General features: G+C 38.3%; 2 protein-coding genes and 1 long non-coding RNA gene across 3 annotated transcripts; 2 read left to right on the top strand and 1 right to left on the bottom strand.

Annotated features, from left to right (window-relative positions):
* Positions 1-677: 677 nt before the first annotated feature.
* Positions 678-5,788, bottom strand: LOC149107682 (uncharacterized). The gene is made up of 2 exons (XR_016209255.1): positions 5,700-5,788; positions 678-2,962 (listed from the first exon to the last, which is right to left on the bottom strand). It is a non-coding gene; the product is annotated as an uncharacterized LOC149107682 (long non-coding RNA).
* A 239-nt stretch (positions 5,789-6,027) lies between these two features.
* LOC149107680 (uncharacterized) lies at positions 6,028-14,671 on the top strand. Its single transcript, XM_089296124.1, has 3 exons — positions 6,028-6,059; positions 6,306-6,573; positions 14,584-14,671. The coding sequence occupies exons 1-3, from the start codon at positions 6,028-6,030 to the stop codon at positions 14,638-14,640; spliced, it is 357 nt and encodes a 118-aa protein (XP_089152250.1). The 3' UTR covers positions 14,641-14,671.
* LOC149107681 (uncharacterized) lies at positions 12,055-13,475 on the top strand. Its single transcript, XM_089295802.1, has one exon. It carries the CDS (start codon positions 12,070-12,072, stop codon positions 13,414-13,416), a length of 1,347 nt encoding a protein of 448 aa, XP_089151928.1. The 5' UTR covers positions 12,055-12,069; the 3' UTR covers positions 13,417-13,475.
* Positions 14,672-18,819: the final 4,148 nt, after the last annotated feature.

Here is an 18,819-nt window from a genome sequence, read left to right as displayed (position 1 = left end):
CATCATTTCGTCAATTTACGTAGTTGGATATTTGTCTGCGGATTATCTGTTCCGAAAAGCGAACAGCTATCTCAGCCCGGAGATACGTTCGAGGAAAACTGTGAGCTTCGGGGAACCGATAAATAGATAATATCCAAGTATATTTTTAAAGTCAAATAAAGGCTATTATCCTTCAAATGTTTTGCGCAGCACGCAAGATCTTTTAAACATTTGGGAATATCACTCGGACAGTGAAAACTTGTAACCTGACTCGTTGCCAGCGATCTCTTGTGTAATTGTTAGACGAGAGGGATTATGGGAAAGAGCATCCAACACGTCTTAGTGAATGATCAAGACTGGGCACGAATCTCACTCGGAGTGATTTCACTAAACCACTGGCAATGCCTCTGTCCACTTGGGTGGTATAAATGGGTAGAGGTGAATTTAACGCAGGAGGTGGGCGGGGAGGGGGGGTAACCCAACAATGTTAGTCGTTCGCAGACTTGTTTTTCTTCTAAGAACATAATGAGTTTCTGTCGATTTTGCTCACTGCAACAGACCAAGCGGCTTAACCCGCTTTGGCCTGGACCAATTTGGGATTCCTGTCACTGCTAGATAAACAGCGCGAAGGTCATTCGGGACTAAAGATTACACAGATTACATTTATCATGTAATAGGTAACAACTTCCAGGCCTGTGTTCACACAAGCGACGTGCGCTTTCTTTAATATGCATCACAAACCAAAAGTACATCAAACACTTGGGAAAAAATATTTACAAAATTAATACAAGAGTTGTAAAGAAAAAACTAATAAAAACTAATAATTTAGAAGCAAACTTACAAACCCTCGATATAACAAATTAATATCTGTCAACCCTTAACGGTATAATATGCACACTCAGGATCAATTGGCTGATGCTAAAATTAATTCGCAAATACAGATAGAGAGAAATATGTGTGTCCTTATTTACCTTATTTATTGAGTATGTAGTTTTCCAAATGAGGAAGCTGGCGAACGACATGAATAAGCGAGAGTGAATAAAACAATTGACGTTGCGGATGAAAGCGTCAACCTGTAGCTACAACAAGACCGAAAGGTGGTCTGGGTACTTCACTGGAATATTCCCTGTCAGTCTACTAGAGGGTATCTACCAGATTGTATTCTTACATTTGAACTATTTAGTTTTCCTTTCCTCGAGTTCTTTTTCTGTTTCTTCACTATTACTTGACTTTAAGTTTGCAACACTCTAAAACAACTTAATTGTTTCGATCTGTTTCCAAATGTTTGGCAAAAGGAAACATCAATATCCATGTCATATCGCAGCGCCTCTCTACTTCTATCCCCGAGGGAACTCCCATATAAAAATGACGGGGACGCTCTTTTAGGGGTTAAAAACGCGGTTTTGGTATCTCTTAGCATGTTCAGCCTCAAAAGGTCCACAGCGGGAGCTGAGCTGACACAAATATGGCAGGAGACATTTGTCAATCAACCCATTTTTTTTTTTTTTTTTTTTGCGAAACGACAAGTAAAAAGATATAGTTGTTGTTTTTCAACAATGCGTTTTATCATCATGTATATCACTGCAATTAACTTCTTATTTCTTGTAAGCAACTGATGTTTAATTTTGTCGCATTTACACCGGGAATTCACAACTCACCACATTCAGTTTTAAATGTGTTGTTTTAGAATTGTTGCCCCTAAGAGGTGAAAAAAAATTCAAGCCACGCCCATAAAACGGGATACTGGTATATATAAAGAACACAGCTACTTACAAAGTGTGCACGCTTCTGAATTATGACAGGATATCAATCGGCTTGAAACGAATATTGCGACTAAAAGGACAAGGGCACCGGGGGGGCACTCCCATATAAAATAGACGGGGGGTGCTCGTCGTACCTTTTAGTGGTTAAGAAAGGCGTTGTGGTACCCCTTAGGGTGTTAAGCCTCAAAAGGTCCACAGCTGGAGCTTTTGCGATTCCTTTTAGGGTATTGGGACGAAAGAATATCTCAGGAGATAATGTGTTATGTAAGAATTTGTACCTCTTAGGGGAGAAAACCAACTGAAGCCACGACCACAAAACGGGATCATTAGCTTAAATTCATGTTTAGATGAAAAGGACAAGATCGTAGCACATATGAAACTCGATGCAGTGATGGTTTTAAAACAGCGAGTTAAATTCGAAACGGTCATATGTGGCCCGTTTCGCAAATTTGCGAAATACGTGACTGACATTGGCGTGACTGCCTTACTTCTTTCGTTACCAAGGTGATATAAGTAACCTCAACAGTAACAACAGCAACGTCAAACGGGTTGTATAGTAAACCTTAACTTAACCAAACTCGAACTCTTTGTTCAAAAATCATCACTGTATCGATTTTTATCTACGAAAAGTGTTAAAGAATCGGAAGAAAAAAGTTACATATCTTAACAGTCTTCGAACAGCTCGTTTCGCAAAATACAGATCTGTAATTTGCGAAACGGGGCACTTCTGACTTTTTGGCTCGAACTCTTTTCTTTAAAAATCATTGCTGTATAGAGCTGTACCTGCGAAAAGTGTTAAAGAATCGGAAGAAATAAGTTACATATCGTCACAGTCTTCGAAGAGCTCGTTTCGCAAAATACAGATCTTCCAATTTACAAATTCTACACTTCCGCTGTTTTATTCCTAGTTACTCATGCGCAGTATGGTGCATGAGTTGTAACATGGGCTCCGTTTCTCCGTTTTGGTGTCACATTTGTGCATGCAAATTTATGCATGCAAACATTTGCCACGCTCTTTGGAGCTCCGTACGCCATATTGGATTCTTCAAGAAGGTGTCGGTTTTTCGCAAACGTTGTGCTTTTTTCCCAATTTGATACGGTGTGAAAGTACCTATCAGTACTTTAGTTCGTTGTTAAGATTCTGAACTGACATGTGAGCATGCATGGACAGCAAGAAAGTGTTTCTGGAGAGGTAAGCCATTGTTTATGTCGATCGCCATCTGACAATATGACAAGTCTCAAATTTAGTAGGGTTTTGGAGATTCAAGGACATATTACGAAGAATCGTTTACTAAAAACGTGCTCTGTATACTTAATCTTTTGGTCAAAAAATGCTTCTTATTCGTGTAAATGGACGTTTTCAACAAAATGGGCAGGTAATAGGCCACGTTCGATATATCAACACTCTAGCATGTCTCCGAGGATTTCACGACAAAATATTCAAGTTTCTTTTGCCCCTCAAATCCCAAAAGATACTCAGTTACAAAGAAATCATTTTAAAAGAAAAATAAATGCTATAACTTGATGTTTCGGCGTTATGTTGTCGCCATTACCAAATGCAGATTAAAGTCGTTCAGTTCAGTTATAGTTATAGTTATATACTAGCTTAGGTGTTAAGAAGGAATCCACCAAAAGTTCGAGTAACAAGTGGACAAAAACTTTTTACCGAAATTATTTACATTGTATTGGAAACTTTTGTGCGACTCTTTTAAATAACTTCTCAAAAGAAATCATTTCTAACAACACCAAATGTAGAAAACAAATTTTGAAGTAATATATGAAGCACTTGAAAGTGCTGGTGAAATGAAACTGATGATGAAATTTTACCTGTGTTTTACCTGACAATTTCTCTGAACCTTGAAATTTACTTGCTCGAGTTCCCATGAGAAAGTGTTTTTGGTGTTATTTCAGACAACTGTTTATATCTTTAGCTTTTAGAAAATGCAAAAAGGACTGTAGTATACTTAAAGTTATTCTGGTACATGGTTTGTTTCCATTAAAAACCTGAATTGCTCGATTTCCTATCGGGATCGAGTCAAGAAGAATGTGACGAACAATGTCAGGTAATAAAACACTTGTGTGTTTAAGTTTTTTTTTTCCTTTTTCTTTTTCTGCCTCTTGGTTAGTCTAGTACACTTTGTATTTTGTATCAATTGTTGGAACCTATTACACTTTTAGCAACATGTGTAAGGATATATATAATAATATTTCAATTCTCGGAAATATCGCATTGCTTGATATGACTTACAAAAAACACCAGGTGCCGACTGAGGAGTACTGTTATTTTATCAAGTTTCAAGTATACTTTAAAATCAAATTACAAATAAAAATAAGGCAAAGTTGATATTTGTTACAGTGGTCCAGTACTGGAATATATTCCTAACAACCAACATAAACAAGTCTAATACTTGAACAAAAAATGCCTAAAGAGATTTAATTCAGAATAGCTATGAAAAAAGATATTTCATGCAATTCGCAATTCTGAATCGTTTGTTAATTCTCTATCAATAATTTTTCGACTTGGCTTGCTTTCTTATTCGCCTGACGATATCCTTGTAATAAAGATGGCATATTGCAATACAGCACTTATGTTCTCTCCTCCATCTTAATTATCTATATCTTAGATCTATGATGCATCTTTTTCAAATTAGCATTTCTCCCGTGTTATTTCTAGCTTTAAGATGGCAAACGTTTTAAAATTGCTTGTCTGACTATGTACGCATTGCGTATCTATTTTATACGACTTGTAACATCCTGCGCGTGAGTATAGGCTACTTGGAGCCTCTTGTTTACGTTATCGCACGGAGGAATCTGACTGTTGTGATACTTGATATGTTCGTTCCAGTACAGGTTCAAGCCTTTCGTTTCGTCTCGTTTCGTAAAATATAGTAAGCCGTTCATTTCAGTACAGGTTTATTCGTTTCGTTTTGTTTCGCAAAATACAGTAAGCCATAAAGACCGACTATTTTTTGGCCGATAGGTGACAACATATCGTCTCAAAACATACTTTTTCGCTTTTCCGCAGTCATCTTTCACCAAAATTAACATTATTGTGGAATATTCCATGCTCGTTTCGTCATCTATTTTGTCTTTAACAAACCGACCAGGCCACAGATTGGTATGACTGCTCACGCACAGAGTGAGAAGATATTCCCAGACTCCCGTTCTCCGTTCCCCGTTAGCAGTTTTAGTAACATCCACGATAACAGCAACCAAGCAGAAATGAAATATGAGCGACCAAAGGACGCTAGACCGTAACTGAAAGTTGATTGACAATTATGCTGACTACGGACTACCGGGAATTTCCTGCACGAATAGTTTCGATTTCATATCACGCAAAATGTTTGTAGGCTTTGTAAACGACCTTTAGATCGAAATACGAGTGCAAAATGGTATAAAAGGAGAACGGTTTTTCAAGCCAAGAGCTTATGCGTTTGACTATCACATCAATCGAGTACCGAGCGTCTTCTCGACTGCAACAAGAAACCGACGTAGAGTGTGGATTCTTGGGATGTAACGGTCCAACTCGTACTTCTATCCAAACTGCTCCTACTATTTAACATCCGAGACAGGCGAATTGAGACGCCGAGGCCCTTAGCTCCTGTCAGTGGGTTAAACGATTTTAGACTTGGAGACGGATGACACGCAGAAAAACTAGACCTCATGACTCAAAATACAGCCGTGGGAGATTTCGAGATCGAATAAAAAATTTCTGAGATTCAAGAATTCAAGTGTTTTCTGCGAAGTGTATGCAATAAAGACATTTTTCAACACAATTGCGTTTCAGGCTGAAAGTTATTAATTAGTGCATGATTCCACATGTTTTCGCTACACAGAAACGGATCGATAAGATATCCGAAGATATTGACTATTTTGAACCAATTTTCGACCTCGATACAAGTTTTACAACTTATACTAAGGCGCGAAGTAAAATAGAAAACATATACACGTACTAACCTGAACTACGCTCGTCTTCAGCGACGCAGAATGGACGGTTTCTGTGAGGAATTGTTCAGCATAACCTACAAACAGGCGTCACTATTAATCGCGGTGGTAACTGAGCAACACCTTTAGGTGTGACTTATTCCGATTGGTCATAAAACAACAACAAACATTGGCCTACATATTGAGTGGTTCCTGACTAAAAGTGTGACCACCGGCAAAGAAATATCGCTACTAATAGACTCGCTGTTTGGGCTCGTCGCGCAATCTTCACTCCCTCACAAAATCTGTACAAAATGTAATAGACGCTGAGAAGAAGAGCAAAGTGTGAACTAAAATTACTATGTCCTTACGCAGTAGCGCGTGGCATCAAGGGTCAGCAAGACACTCCAGTGTCACAGTGACCACAATTAAAAGAAACCTATGATAAACAAGTCTTACATGTTGGCAAAAGTTGCAACCTCCGGCAAAACCTTGTATAAAATATTCGACAAATTACACAAAACGAAACAAAAAAGTTGAAAAGAGGTGACCAAAATTTACTGGCGCGTAATGGGGCAAACATATGGAACAATAAAACAACAGTAATCACACAGTTTACATTTATTCTTCGCAAAACAGTAGCGCATCGAATGGCGGATTTTACACATATTCAAAACTGGTGTTGTTCCGACTTTTGGTTCTTATTGTTCGTGATTCGGTGATAACACTGAGTGCAATAGCCTATAATGTTAACAACAACCTGGATGAAGTATTGCTGGCCATAGCTTGCACTGTGTACAACGGGAACATATTTAACAGAAGCCGTTTTTTTCTGAAAGTGAACACAGTTGAAGTTCTGTATCCACGTGCGTGTGGTGGAAAAGACATGCTGAATCGTATACCCAAGGTTAGTATCCTATTTCCGTATCTCTTGTTGAATACGGTTTTTCTCTGTAAGAAATAAGCAATGTTGAGAGTTAGAGGCGAGCTTTGGGGATTACAGATTTCCCCGAAGAGATCAACAAAGGGGTGAAGCGGTCCCCATCAAATTTTTGTGGGAGTTCCCTCCCCCCCCCCCCCGGGCACTGTGAGGTTGTTCATTAATAAATGCTGGACAGAATTCAAATTTTATCCAATCCTCTGTATTGTCTGAACTGCAATGCTGGCCTGGGGATCAACGTCTTTGGGCAGTTCCAAAAGAGTGGGGTTGGCCTGTTTAGGGTTAGCTCTCGATGGTATGGTATATCCTTAGCCCTTAACTTTACCCCCGCTTTTGACAGGTACCCACTTCTACTGTGACCCAGGGTGGGGGCTACTCCCTTATATGCGCTATAGGCGTATGTTTGGCCCCAAAAGGTATGGTTTTTCAGCCGTTTTGATCATAACTTGGGTATCAGTTTTGGCCATTTTGGCCTTAAATAGGGTATGGGTTTTGTACTCTAATCTTGAATTGGGTAATGTTGTTTAGAAGAAGCTAATTTTTCATCATTATTGGTAAGACCATAAACAAAAGGCCTTCAAATATTATGTTTAGGGCAACTGTGTCAGCTACAATGGTGGTAAATAGGTTATCAAATTTTTGGTCTGGTTGTATATAGGGTAGGGAGAATCGCAGATTTTGGTCATAAATAGGGTAAGGGCTTTGGGAAGCTGGCTGCACTCCACGACCAAATTTTTCTGGGAGTTGTAAATTGTCATCTATTAATAATAAAATGGAGGACATCTTCTGTGTTTTTATTCAACAATTGGACTATAAGGTCAAGAATTCTTTGAGGTGATAGTTTAAGGCTGTATCAACTGTATTATGACCTGATGGGAATCTTAAGCTAGCAATCCAATAATATTGTTAAGTAGAATTGTAATTAAATTTTCTTCAAACCATGATTTACCATTGTTTCTTTATCAAACTTCATACTTAGGTGGAATCATACAAATTTATCTACAATTCTCATACTTGTAGTCATAATTAGTTAATTCAACTATTTTGAGATTTTAAAGTTATGTTCTATATATCAAATTAACTCAGCAAGAGATGCTGTGGGAACACAGGCCGCTGGTGATTGTTTTCACAGCTTTTTTAGTTCTTCCAAAGATCTGTTTACAACACCTCATCTTCTGTTAATCTGGTGGGGATACAATGTAGCTCTGTAGCAATGGGCCCCTTGTTCATTATTTGATCAATGTTTAAATGGCATCAGCCTTCCATCTTGTAAAGAAAGAATGAAAAATGACTGTCTCATATACATGCATCAAATAATTCACAAAGGTCAGTTGTGATTGCTCCATTGTGGGTGGGCTGAGAATTCTAGCTTAGTTTGATCTTAAAGTGATTGTTTGCCATTAATTTCCTCATGCATTCGGCTGAATTTGACCCTGCATGACTATTCATGACCCTTATTGAATAATCAAATGTGCAATATCCCTCTTTGTTTGAGTTTCCCTCAGTCACTCAATCACAGTGAGTTTTGCTGAGTTAATTTTCTCTTCTTTGTAAATTGATATTTCTGCTTTAAATTCTAAATCTAGGCATCATGTGACACTCGCCATGCCAAGAGTTGTCCCGGTTAGCCAAGCTAAAGTGTTTATATAAAGAAAAGTTGTCCTGCCTGTCAGAGTGAGACAGGTTCGTGATCCTAAATGTAAATGGTTGGTTGAATTTTCAAAGCAATAAGTGAAAAGTTAGCTTGGCCAGGGGAACTCAGGAGAAGGGTTGTCTTGGGTACCCAAGACCATATAAATGGGCCCTTATATAAATGGGCCATAAGGTCATTCTATTTTATTTCCACACTCCCTCTTCCTCTGTTGACATGAGCTTTAGACAGGGTTATGAAAGAGTTATTTCTGCACTTTTATCTTTTCTGTTAGGTGGTAAATATTGACTTATTTAGTGAGTGTGGCTGGGGGAGGGGGTGTGGATATAAAATGGAATATCCCTAGTCAGCTCTGGGTCCAAGTTGTGTGTTGTCCAACTGATTATGCAAACTATACTTTCCAAAATCTTTATGGGTAGGTGTTTGGAGGATCATCTTATCTGTTCATCACTACACTGGAACCCCACCTTATGGCCACCCCATTCACATAACCACCTTGTTATCACGGCCACTTTATTCTGGCTTGAACAAAAGCTCAGTCAGTCGGTCATTTTCTTATTTAAAGAACCCCTTTAACCACACTGTTAATGTGGTCAGATTTTTGTGGCCCATTGGCAACCAGATTAACAGAGTTCCACTGTAATTTAAAATTGTCAGTGTTGGTTGTTTTTAGAATATTTGTACCTCATAGAGGTGAAAATGAATTTGAGCTATTACCCACAAAACAAAATTCTGGATGGTACATTTTAGGAGATCAGGCATCACTTTGATAGTGAAGTCCCATAACTCTATTATTTGGAGATTGGTTATCCCCTATCCCTGAAATTACCAAGGCTGATATCTCCATTATCATGTCATCAAAGTCATAATATTTTGACACCTACTGTATCAAACACAGTTTCCTTAAGCAGTAACAAGAGTCTTCCTTTGGTAAACCAAAATAGAACTTGCTGCCAGGTGTTTTATTTAAGTATAACCCTTCCAGAAGCCTTCACAAGGTAATATCAGTTGCTAACAATTTTTTTGTGGCTGATTTAAATTTTGTAATAAATCATACTGAACATGGCTCAGGTTTAATATACATTTTGTTGCATTTAGCTAACATGTTTTTAGTTAAAAGGAGGTCACTCCAAAAAGCTTACTTTTTTTGTCTTCACTTATTAAGCAAGTGGTGGTTTTAAATTTAGTTTTTTTAACCGTAACGTTAATGAATGGAATAGTTTACCTAATCACAGTAGAAAAGCGTGCAAATTGTATTGGAACTTTTAAAAGGAATGTTTTAAGTTATCTTATGGATAATTAGAATATTTGTATATTTGTATTTGTATATTTGTATATATATTTTTAATTTTAATAAGTGGGTACATCCCTAGTATGGTGCCATTGCGCTTTTGGTTGTCTCCTTCTCCACTGCTTTTTGTTTGTTTGTTTGTTTTTAGTTAGTTATCTTAATTATTCATAATGTATTCGTATTGTATTGGAGTAAATCGTAATAAATAAAATAAAATAAATAAATAAATAAATAAGAGAATATTCAGCTTTTCCACTCACCAAAGGTTCAGCCTCTGAAGTGCCAGCTGCTATCCTTAAGAGCTTCGTCTCGGAATTAAGAAGCGACTTCGGAGGCCACCATTTTGCAGCTGTCTTGGCAGCTAGGCTGTGTTCATGTGACTTCATTCTGTCCAACTCAAAATTGGCAGGATTAGGAGAAGAACCTGCAACTGACTTGGCATCTGTCACAAGGTCAGCAAAATCTATTTTTTTTCCAATCGATTATCCTCTTCACTATCTTCAATGCTATTATTTCAGAGTTTAGAGCATGTTTAGCTCAAAATAATATGTCTCAAGAGCAGGCATAACCCAGAGTGGTAGTCAAAAGCTTGTGAGAAGCCATTAGGACAAAATCTCTCGGACAGAATGATGTCATGAAAACTTGGCCTGGGTGCTTCTTTGGAGGCGAACTTCATAAGGAAAACCTGCACTTTAGACCCTGAAACTTCTGTGATTGGCTAACCTAAGTGCAAGGTTTACATTAGCATTGACATAAAATGTAATATGTTTTTTGGAGTGGCCTTTTCCTTTATACATGTATCCAAAAAACAAAATATATATTGTCCAAACTCAGTTATGTTAGTAGTGTTAGTGTCTAATGAGAACCTGCAAAGAGATAGTTACACAGTCATTCTCCTCAATATTCTCCCACCTACCATTTAGATCATCCACCCCAGACAATTTTTGAACTATTGTCCAGATACAAGGGACCGTGGGCTCCTAGGGACAGTGCTTAAAATGCTATTATGATGAAATTTGCAGATGTCCTCCATAATATGAGCATAACAGTTTTGTTACCATGGCAACATACTGGGTTTCAACCTTCCCTGATATAGGCTTTTCTGACCACCTTTGGCTTTCCATTTTGATATTTGCCAATGGTACCTCATCAGCACAATCCAGGAAGCATATTAATATGCAAGGTTGAAGTTGTAGCCTCGTTTAACATTTTTCAAGCTGAAAATCACTGAATTAGTTATTAATGTTATCAGTTATCACTGCCATTCCTAAGACACTTAACATAGAAACAACTGAAGAGTTCCGCTAAAGGAACGAAACTGCAGTCTTGTTTGAGATAGAACATGAACCAAACACTAAATGAAGACGGCTTCTTGTCAGGCCCATCTATATCAGACCAAAACGGACAAGAACCGTCCGAGGAATTGCTGTTAGCATCAGATGGCGAATTTAAAAGTGGCCAACGGTCGCCTCTCCGAAAGCGCCGCCACACAGAAGGTAGGAAGGAAAACATCCCTCAGAAAAGATTTCGCCTGAACAATCGCTACAGCGCCCCATCTCTGGAGAGGAAAGTTGAAAAATCCAAAGCGTCCATAGAGAAACTGGAAGCACACAGAACAAAGAAAACGTGCCCAAAAGATCTGCGCTACAACGTAAGAGTGAACATAGTGCCGGATGATGACTTCAAAAGTGACATCAAGCATATCCGGAGAGAAGCAGAACAAAAACTTATCGGAGCGCTCACACGCTACCACTACAGACGCGTGGAAAGCAACAAGATCAAGCTCAGTAAAGTTGAGCATAGACCGAACACTACCAGAGAGAAGAAAACGAACAATCCTGATCTAGTTAAGAACAGGCCACGTCCAGAAAGGCCAACTCGCACTGAGAATGTAATAGCTTTAGCCACCGAACTGACAGACAAAATCAAAAAAGTGGAAGAAATGATGAAAGCTTTAGACAATAAAAAGATTGAACCTTATCCCTGTGTATTTTCTGACTGTTCAGGAAAAGGGAGGGAGAAAGAAAAGCGCAAAATCGTAAACAATATACACCGAGAACGTAAAAGCAACAAGAGATTAAACATTAGAAGAAAAAACACTGAGTTGAACCAGAAGTACATAAAAAACCTCTCTAATTGCAAAATTTCAACTCACGAGACAAATTTACTATCAAGGGGTCTGAAATTTATCCAAACACCGATTCCAGATAAGAATCGCGTCAGGCAACAACTGCTTCTAGACTTCAAACATTTCGCGAGACGAATGCGTCTCCGATACATTTTTAACAACAAAGATAGTGAACAGCACCCCTTCCACGTTAAATCGAACTGGGAACCTCCAGTTCAACCATCAGTTGCACTTGAAACATATTTATAAGAAATTAAAGTACAACTCGCTGAGATCGAGATTACTAAGCCACGAAATAACCTGCCTGACCAAGAACGTATAGCACTGAAAGATTTGAAATCTAATACAGAAATAGTTATCAAAAAGGCAGACAAAGGATCCACAACGGTCATTATGAACAAACAAGATAGGATAACAGAGGGCCAAACTCAACTTGATGATAGAAAGAACTACATGCCCCTGGAAACACCAATGGTGAAGGAGACCTCACAAAAGGTCAAAGATCTAATTAATGAACTCCATTTAGGAAGTCACATAGACGCAAAGACCAAAGAATGGCTTTCTCAAACACCTAACCCACCGCGCATACCAGTGTTTTACACACTAACAAAGATTCACAAACCGACTCTTTCTGGAAGACCAATAATTTCGGGCTGTGAAGGTCCGACAGAACGTATATCATCATTTATAGACCACATCCTCCAGCCTATTGCCAAAGCGCAAAAATCGTACCTCAAAGATACCACAGATTTCATTAACTTTATAGAAAGGACAAAAGTCCAACAAAATACGATTCTAGTTTCAATGGATGTTACCAGCCTGTACACCAATATCCCCCAAGAGGAAGGGATAAACACTGTATGCATAGCATACGAAGACTTCTATAAGAACAACACTCCCATTCCTACAAATTCACTCCGCAACATGCTTAAACTTATACTTCAGGAGAACTCCTTCCATTTCAACGGAAGGAACTATCTCCAAACCCATGGTACCGCAATGTGGACAAAAATGGCAGTTGCTTTCGCGAACATTTTTATGTCCGCAGTAGAATCTAGAATTATCGGTAAAAGCAAGATAAAACCCATTGAGTGGAAGAGATACATAGATGACGTGTTCTCGTTGTGGAACACAAACAGAGAGGAAATAGATCAGTTTATTTCAGAAGCAAACAGGCACCATCCTACCATTAAATTCACGGCTGAAATATCAGAGAAGGAAATAAATTTCCTAGACACTACTGTCTTCAAAGGCGAGAGATTTAATAAAGATTCAATCTTTGATATCTGCACACACTTCAAGCCGACTGAGAAATTTCAATACACGCATTTCTCTTCCTGTCACGCTCCAGGTGTGAAAAAAGGTTTTATAAAAGGTGAAGCACTTAGGCTTCTGAGAACAAACTCTTCAAAAACAAGTTTTGAAGAAAAGATCAAAAATTTCAGATCAAATTTGCTTGTTCGAGGCTATCCAGAGAAATTGGTCAACAAAGTCCTCGCAGAAATCGAATTTAAAAACAGGAAGTCGGCACTACAACAGAAACCAAAATTGCAAAAGAGATTATTGCCTTTTGTCACACAATATAATCCATCAGTGCCCAATCTTAAAAGCATTTTAATGAGCAAATGGCATTTAATCCAAGATCAACCTCTGCTTAGAGAAATATACAGAGACCCTCCTTTCATCTCCTACAGGAGAGGAAAATCTCTGAAAGACATACTTGTTAGAGCTAAACTCTAAAGGTCAAAGACCGTTTATCACGAAACAGTGGGAGTCGTGCTAGGCCTGTCAATCATTTTTTAAATTTTTGAAAATCACTGAATTAGTGAAATCAGGTTAGAGGGGACTGGAAAAGAGTGAGTTGCCACAGGAAAATAGAGGCTGTATGTAATTTTTATAGCCATGGGTGTGTTTCCTGTAGTTCTAGCTATAAGCCTACCAACCTGATGTAATATTGGGTTGAGTGTATGACAACATCAGTCACCTCATTTGCATATTTATATTTTTCAACTGAAATATCTTTGGAACTGATGCACATATTTGCAAAAGGTAAACTGCATTTTAAATCTTTGGTGGAATTCTATGTGATACACCTGAAAATTCTGCCTCAAGGGGTAAAAATTTAACGATAGAAGCACTTCAAAGCATTGAGTTGAATTTATGCTGTTGGCAAAATTTTACTGTAAGGTGTCGAAAGGAATTTGGAGGTGAATTTGGTGTGGTTATTGAATTGACAGAGGTTGGTTTTGTTATTATTGTTATTATCTTCTATATTTTTGAGGCAGAGTGGTTGTTGGCAAAAGCTAAACTGGCAATATCCTCACTGACCACAGTGTTTAGATGTTTTTAGGTTTTTGTCTGACAATGAAGGTTAATTTAAGTAGTTTCACTGTCTTTACAATAGTACATATGGATATTAATAGTATAGTTATATTTCAATATTCTCATTCTAAAATTTTAGTAATTTTATGGCTCAGTTTCTACGTCTGCTTTAATTTGTTTAAACCAGTAATTTTTTTAAACCAATTTAATTTTTCTCAAAGGGGATTAGGGGGAATCTGAGAGCAACAATAAATTAGACCAACAAATATAAGGAAATTTGCAATGATTGCTTTCATTGCCTAGTGGAGATGAAGTGGGCCAAAAAGTCAGAGATCTGATGTTTGAATCTAGTCTGTCTGTACAAAATATAAAAAAGATTGTATTGTAGTATAGGAGTATTATGGTAAGTTATGTTGGGGGTTGATATGGGATCCTGGCTGTACTGTTGTAGGGTAGGAATAGGGACTGAGGGGTGGGTGGTGTGCTTGCGATCCTTTTTAAAAACAACTCTGAAAGTGAAAACAAACTGATTTGAAAAATTTACAGCACAGGTAAAAGTTATAAATTGTATCTTGTTTTTTATAGGTGGTAAATGAGCAAATACCCACAAGAGACCTGTCCAAGTGTGATTCTTTTTACTGATAATGGAAATCATAATAAAGATACAAAGCCACCTTGGTGTGGTTTTTTCCTTGACAGTGAAGTGCAACGTAACCAAAAGTTGCGTTCTGAAAGAGGTTTACAAAAATTAAATGGAAAATTAAACTACACCAGTTTGTGTTAATTTTGTAAGTACTCCTCTCTCCAAAATATATTTGGTATGCTGTCGTACTGGCAAGAATATAATGTAGAAATTTTATGGGAAACGTTTCCATTTAAAAAATATGCAGCTCAGTGACAATACCCGGCGCGTCGGGTATGTTATGGACGGGTCAATGGGTGAGTGAGTGAGTGAGTGAGAGATGTATGTATGTCACACCAATCAGATTGGATCTACTATGAATAGCCAATCAAATTTCTTGTTGTAAAGGTAAATGGTATGTGAGAAACACAAGATATGTATAAACACAAGGACTTTGGTGATTGAAAAATAAAGAGTGACGTGTATGTTGCCGGTTTGTGATTTTTAGTCCGGTTTGGAGGGGAGTGTGACAGTTACGTACGTTGGGTTGTTTTAGAGTGCATAATTTTCAGTGTAATGGTGGCTAGTTATGAACGAGATGAGTCTTGAGTTTTGAAGCAGTTAATGAGTTAGTAGTAGGCAAATGGCACGAGATATTTTTATTTTTAATTACAAAGGGTAACTTGATACTTTTGTTTTTCACAAGGAGTAAATTCAGTTAGAGGTCACGAATCGTCGGTTCTAGTTCTTAGGACATGTTTTAAAGGAGACGAGACTATTTAGATTTGAAGCAGTTCTAACGTTTACAATAGTAAGTGCAGGTAACGATTGTTTTGTTCTTATTGCATGCAAATATAACGAGATATTTTTATTTTTCAGTTACAATGGGTAATTTGACACTCTTGTTTTTCACAAAGTTGTAAATTCAATTAGAACTGACGAATCGTCACCGCTTGTTCCCACGAGATGTTTGCTATTTTTAGTTTCAAATGGTAACTCGACACTTTTGTTTTTCATATGGAAGTAAATTCAATTAGAGCTTACAAGTTATCGGCTATTGTTCCCAGGATATTAAACAAAAAAGAAGCTTTCATTTCTAGAGTGTTTTTACGTCTCTGCAGTAGCAGTTTAATAGTTTTATTTGATGACATTCATTTCAGTCCGATATTTTTTAAGGTAAAAAGTATGAAAACTGTTCAAATGTTCTTTGAAGACTGCGCGGCACCAAGTTAAAGTGCAATTTAATTAAATCAGACTTTCAACGTGTCAGAAGTTTTCTTCTCTTTCTTTCTATTTTCGGTGAAGTTGTGTTGTGTTGTGTTGTGTGAAAAGGTAAACTTACGTCTCGTATAAAATGCGAAAAAGTCCCTAAATTAACTTGAGTATTTTTGAGCAAAAATTCCTCTTGGGGGTTGGAAGGATTATGTGATCGATGAGTGAGGGAGTTATGCATGTGCGCGTGTCACACCGGGTTGTATCAAAGAACGAATCAAATTGCCTGTTAGAAAATAAGATGGTATCTACATTAATCTGAAGACATGTCAGATTACTGTAGTTTGTTCAGTCAAACATTTTATGGCTTACTATTTAGCTATCTTACCATGACCGATGTAACATCACAACCAAAGAAAAAATGTCAAATTAACCAAATCATTACTGTACCATGAATGCTCCTATCTCCGACACTTCACACAAAAAAATAACTCTTGCACGCCTTGTTTACTTACAGGGAGAACGATTATGTCGCAGTCAAATTTTATTTTGCCGCTCAGCCCGCTTGTTTACCGGATGTGACGTCACTTTTTGTTGGATGAGTCAAACACAAAAAAAGTGTCAGGCGTCGCAGAGTGTTCTCCCCCGCCCCTGGCGTAAACAAGTAAAATCCTGTTTCATTTGGCTTGCGCAAGGCATTTAATTTTCAGAAACGCTATTACTGCGCATCCTCCCGTAAACCTTAATCTTTTGTCACAATTTACAGATATAGAAGACTTTAGAGGAGACTGTGTGGGGAACATTTCGGGATCGTGACTAAAACACCACACGAGTACATACGAGTAACATACAAGTGCATACGAGTACATACGGGTAACGTACAGATGCATACGAGTCAATACGAGTAACATACGAGTACATACGAGTAACTTACGAGTACATATGAGTAACATACGAATACATACGAGTAGCATTCGACTACATACGAGTAACATGCGAGTACATGCAGACACATAAGGTGATATACAGGTTACATAGGAATACTTAGCTCTTATTAACCGAGCAGGAGGTCAGTATGCGATTGGGAGAATCTTGACCGAGGTCGTGAGTACAGACCGAGGTCAAGATTCTCCCATACAGACCGACTTAGCTCGGTTAATAAGTTGTTTATTACACGGCAAAGAAGAAAACTTTAATTCGTTTGATGTAACTGGTTTGCTTGCAAACGAAGATGAGCTTAACTTAAACCTGCCGAAGTTTGCTCGTCCTCTTTACTTCTTTTTTTGTCATCAAGTTTTTTGGCACTTCCATAAATGATTGATTTTTGTATTTTACTTTGCTACAATTTCAACGCAAAATGAAACCGGTCTAAATGCCGGTATAGTGGCATTTAGTGGTATATGTGCGCGGGTCATGTCTTACACACATACACGAGCAAGCGCAAGTGCCACCCACGCGCGCGCACCACACACATGCGCCTGTGGCACATACATACGTTCTCCATATGCGCGCCAAACAAACAAACTTGAGCGCTGATGTGATAAGATGGACGTTGCGCGTCAAATAAACGCAGATTGCGCTGATTGCACACAAGATTTAGCGCGCGCAAAGTAATAGCATTGTAAAAGTTTCGAGGTGAGTGTGTGGCGTGCTGTTACGGAAGTGTGTGTGTGTGTGTGTGCGCGTGTGGGAGGAGGAGTATCTTTTCATTCAGTGAATTGAACCCCTCTCCATTTCCGCAAGTAAGGGGTAAAACAGTCTAACTTTCGTTCAAATTTGCAAATTTTGGTTATTCTCTTAACATAAGTAAGAGATTAAATTAAATTACATGAGTAAGAGATCAAAGTAACAGATTAAATTTATTGGTTATGTACAATAATATACCCTGCCATAGTGCAAGTCACAAAACGGTTCAATAAAGCTTGTAAACAGCAACATTACTTTGAATGTTTGTTTGTTTGAATGAATTTTCCATTATTAATCAATGTATTTATATTTGATATTCCTATTTATTATATGGCTGTGTCTCACAAGGACTGGGAACTACCGAATTCACGACTTTGATCGGCTGAAATCGATATTGACCTCGGTCAAGATTTTCCCATCTATACCGCCATCTAGACCGATAATGAAATGTAAAGAGAAAAATGGTACATTTTATGTTTATTACCCTCCTGCCATCGTATGTTGCTCCTATGTATTTGTATGTAACCAATTTATTGATATATAACCTATATATTACCGTATGTAGTGGTATGTATCCGTATGTTTCTCGTATCTAGTCGTATGTTACTCGTATGCACTCGTATGCAAGGTACGTAGGTAAAGTCTGCATGCGAGCCAAGTGGCCCATCAGGCCGGAGCTTATCCCGGTTTCTGTAGTATGAAGCGACTAGGAGTATTTCTACTCCCCCCTGGATGGGATGCTAGTCCATCGCAGGGTTACCCCCAGCATTAAGTTCGCCGGTACCCATTTATACACCTGGGTGGAGAGAGGCACTGTGGGAGTAAAGTGTCTTGCCCTAGAACACAACACAATGTCCCCGGCCAGGGCTCGAACCCGGACCGCTCGATCCGGAGACGAGCGCACTAACCATGAGGCTACCGTTACGTATGCACTCGTATGTACTCGTATGTTACTAGTAGTACTCGTGTGGTGTTTTAGTCACGATCACATTTCGGTAAGACAACTCTGTCTCGCTCGCTTTCCACACGTGTTTCATTCAACTCAAAAAGTGAAGAACCCGCTACTCCGCGTTACAAATTTTTTCCGCCATTTTCATATTATCACTTCGTTTAGAACAAACTGAAATGTCCACATCATTTCGTCAATTTACATAGTTGGATATTTGTCTGCGGATTATCTGTTCCGAAAAGCGAACAGCTATCTCAGCCCGGGGATACGTTCGAGGAAAACTGTGAGCTTCGGGGAACAGATAAATAGATAATGTCCAAGTATATTTTTAAAGTCAAATGAAGGATATTAT

This window comes from Orbicella faveolata, unplaced genomic scaffold (genome assembly GCF_042242905.1).
Source record: "Orbicella faveolata isolate gen_17 unplaced genomic scaffold, um_ofav_v1 contig_26, whole genome shotgun sequence".
NCBI lineage: Eukaryota > Metazoa > Cnidaria > Anthozoa > Scleractinia > Merulinidae > Orbicella > Orbicella faveolata.
Note: the sequence above shows the minus strand (reverse complement) of the source record. Positions and strands in the feature narration are given on the sequence as shown.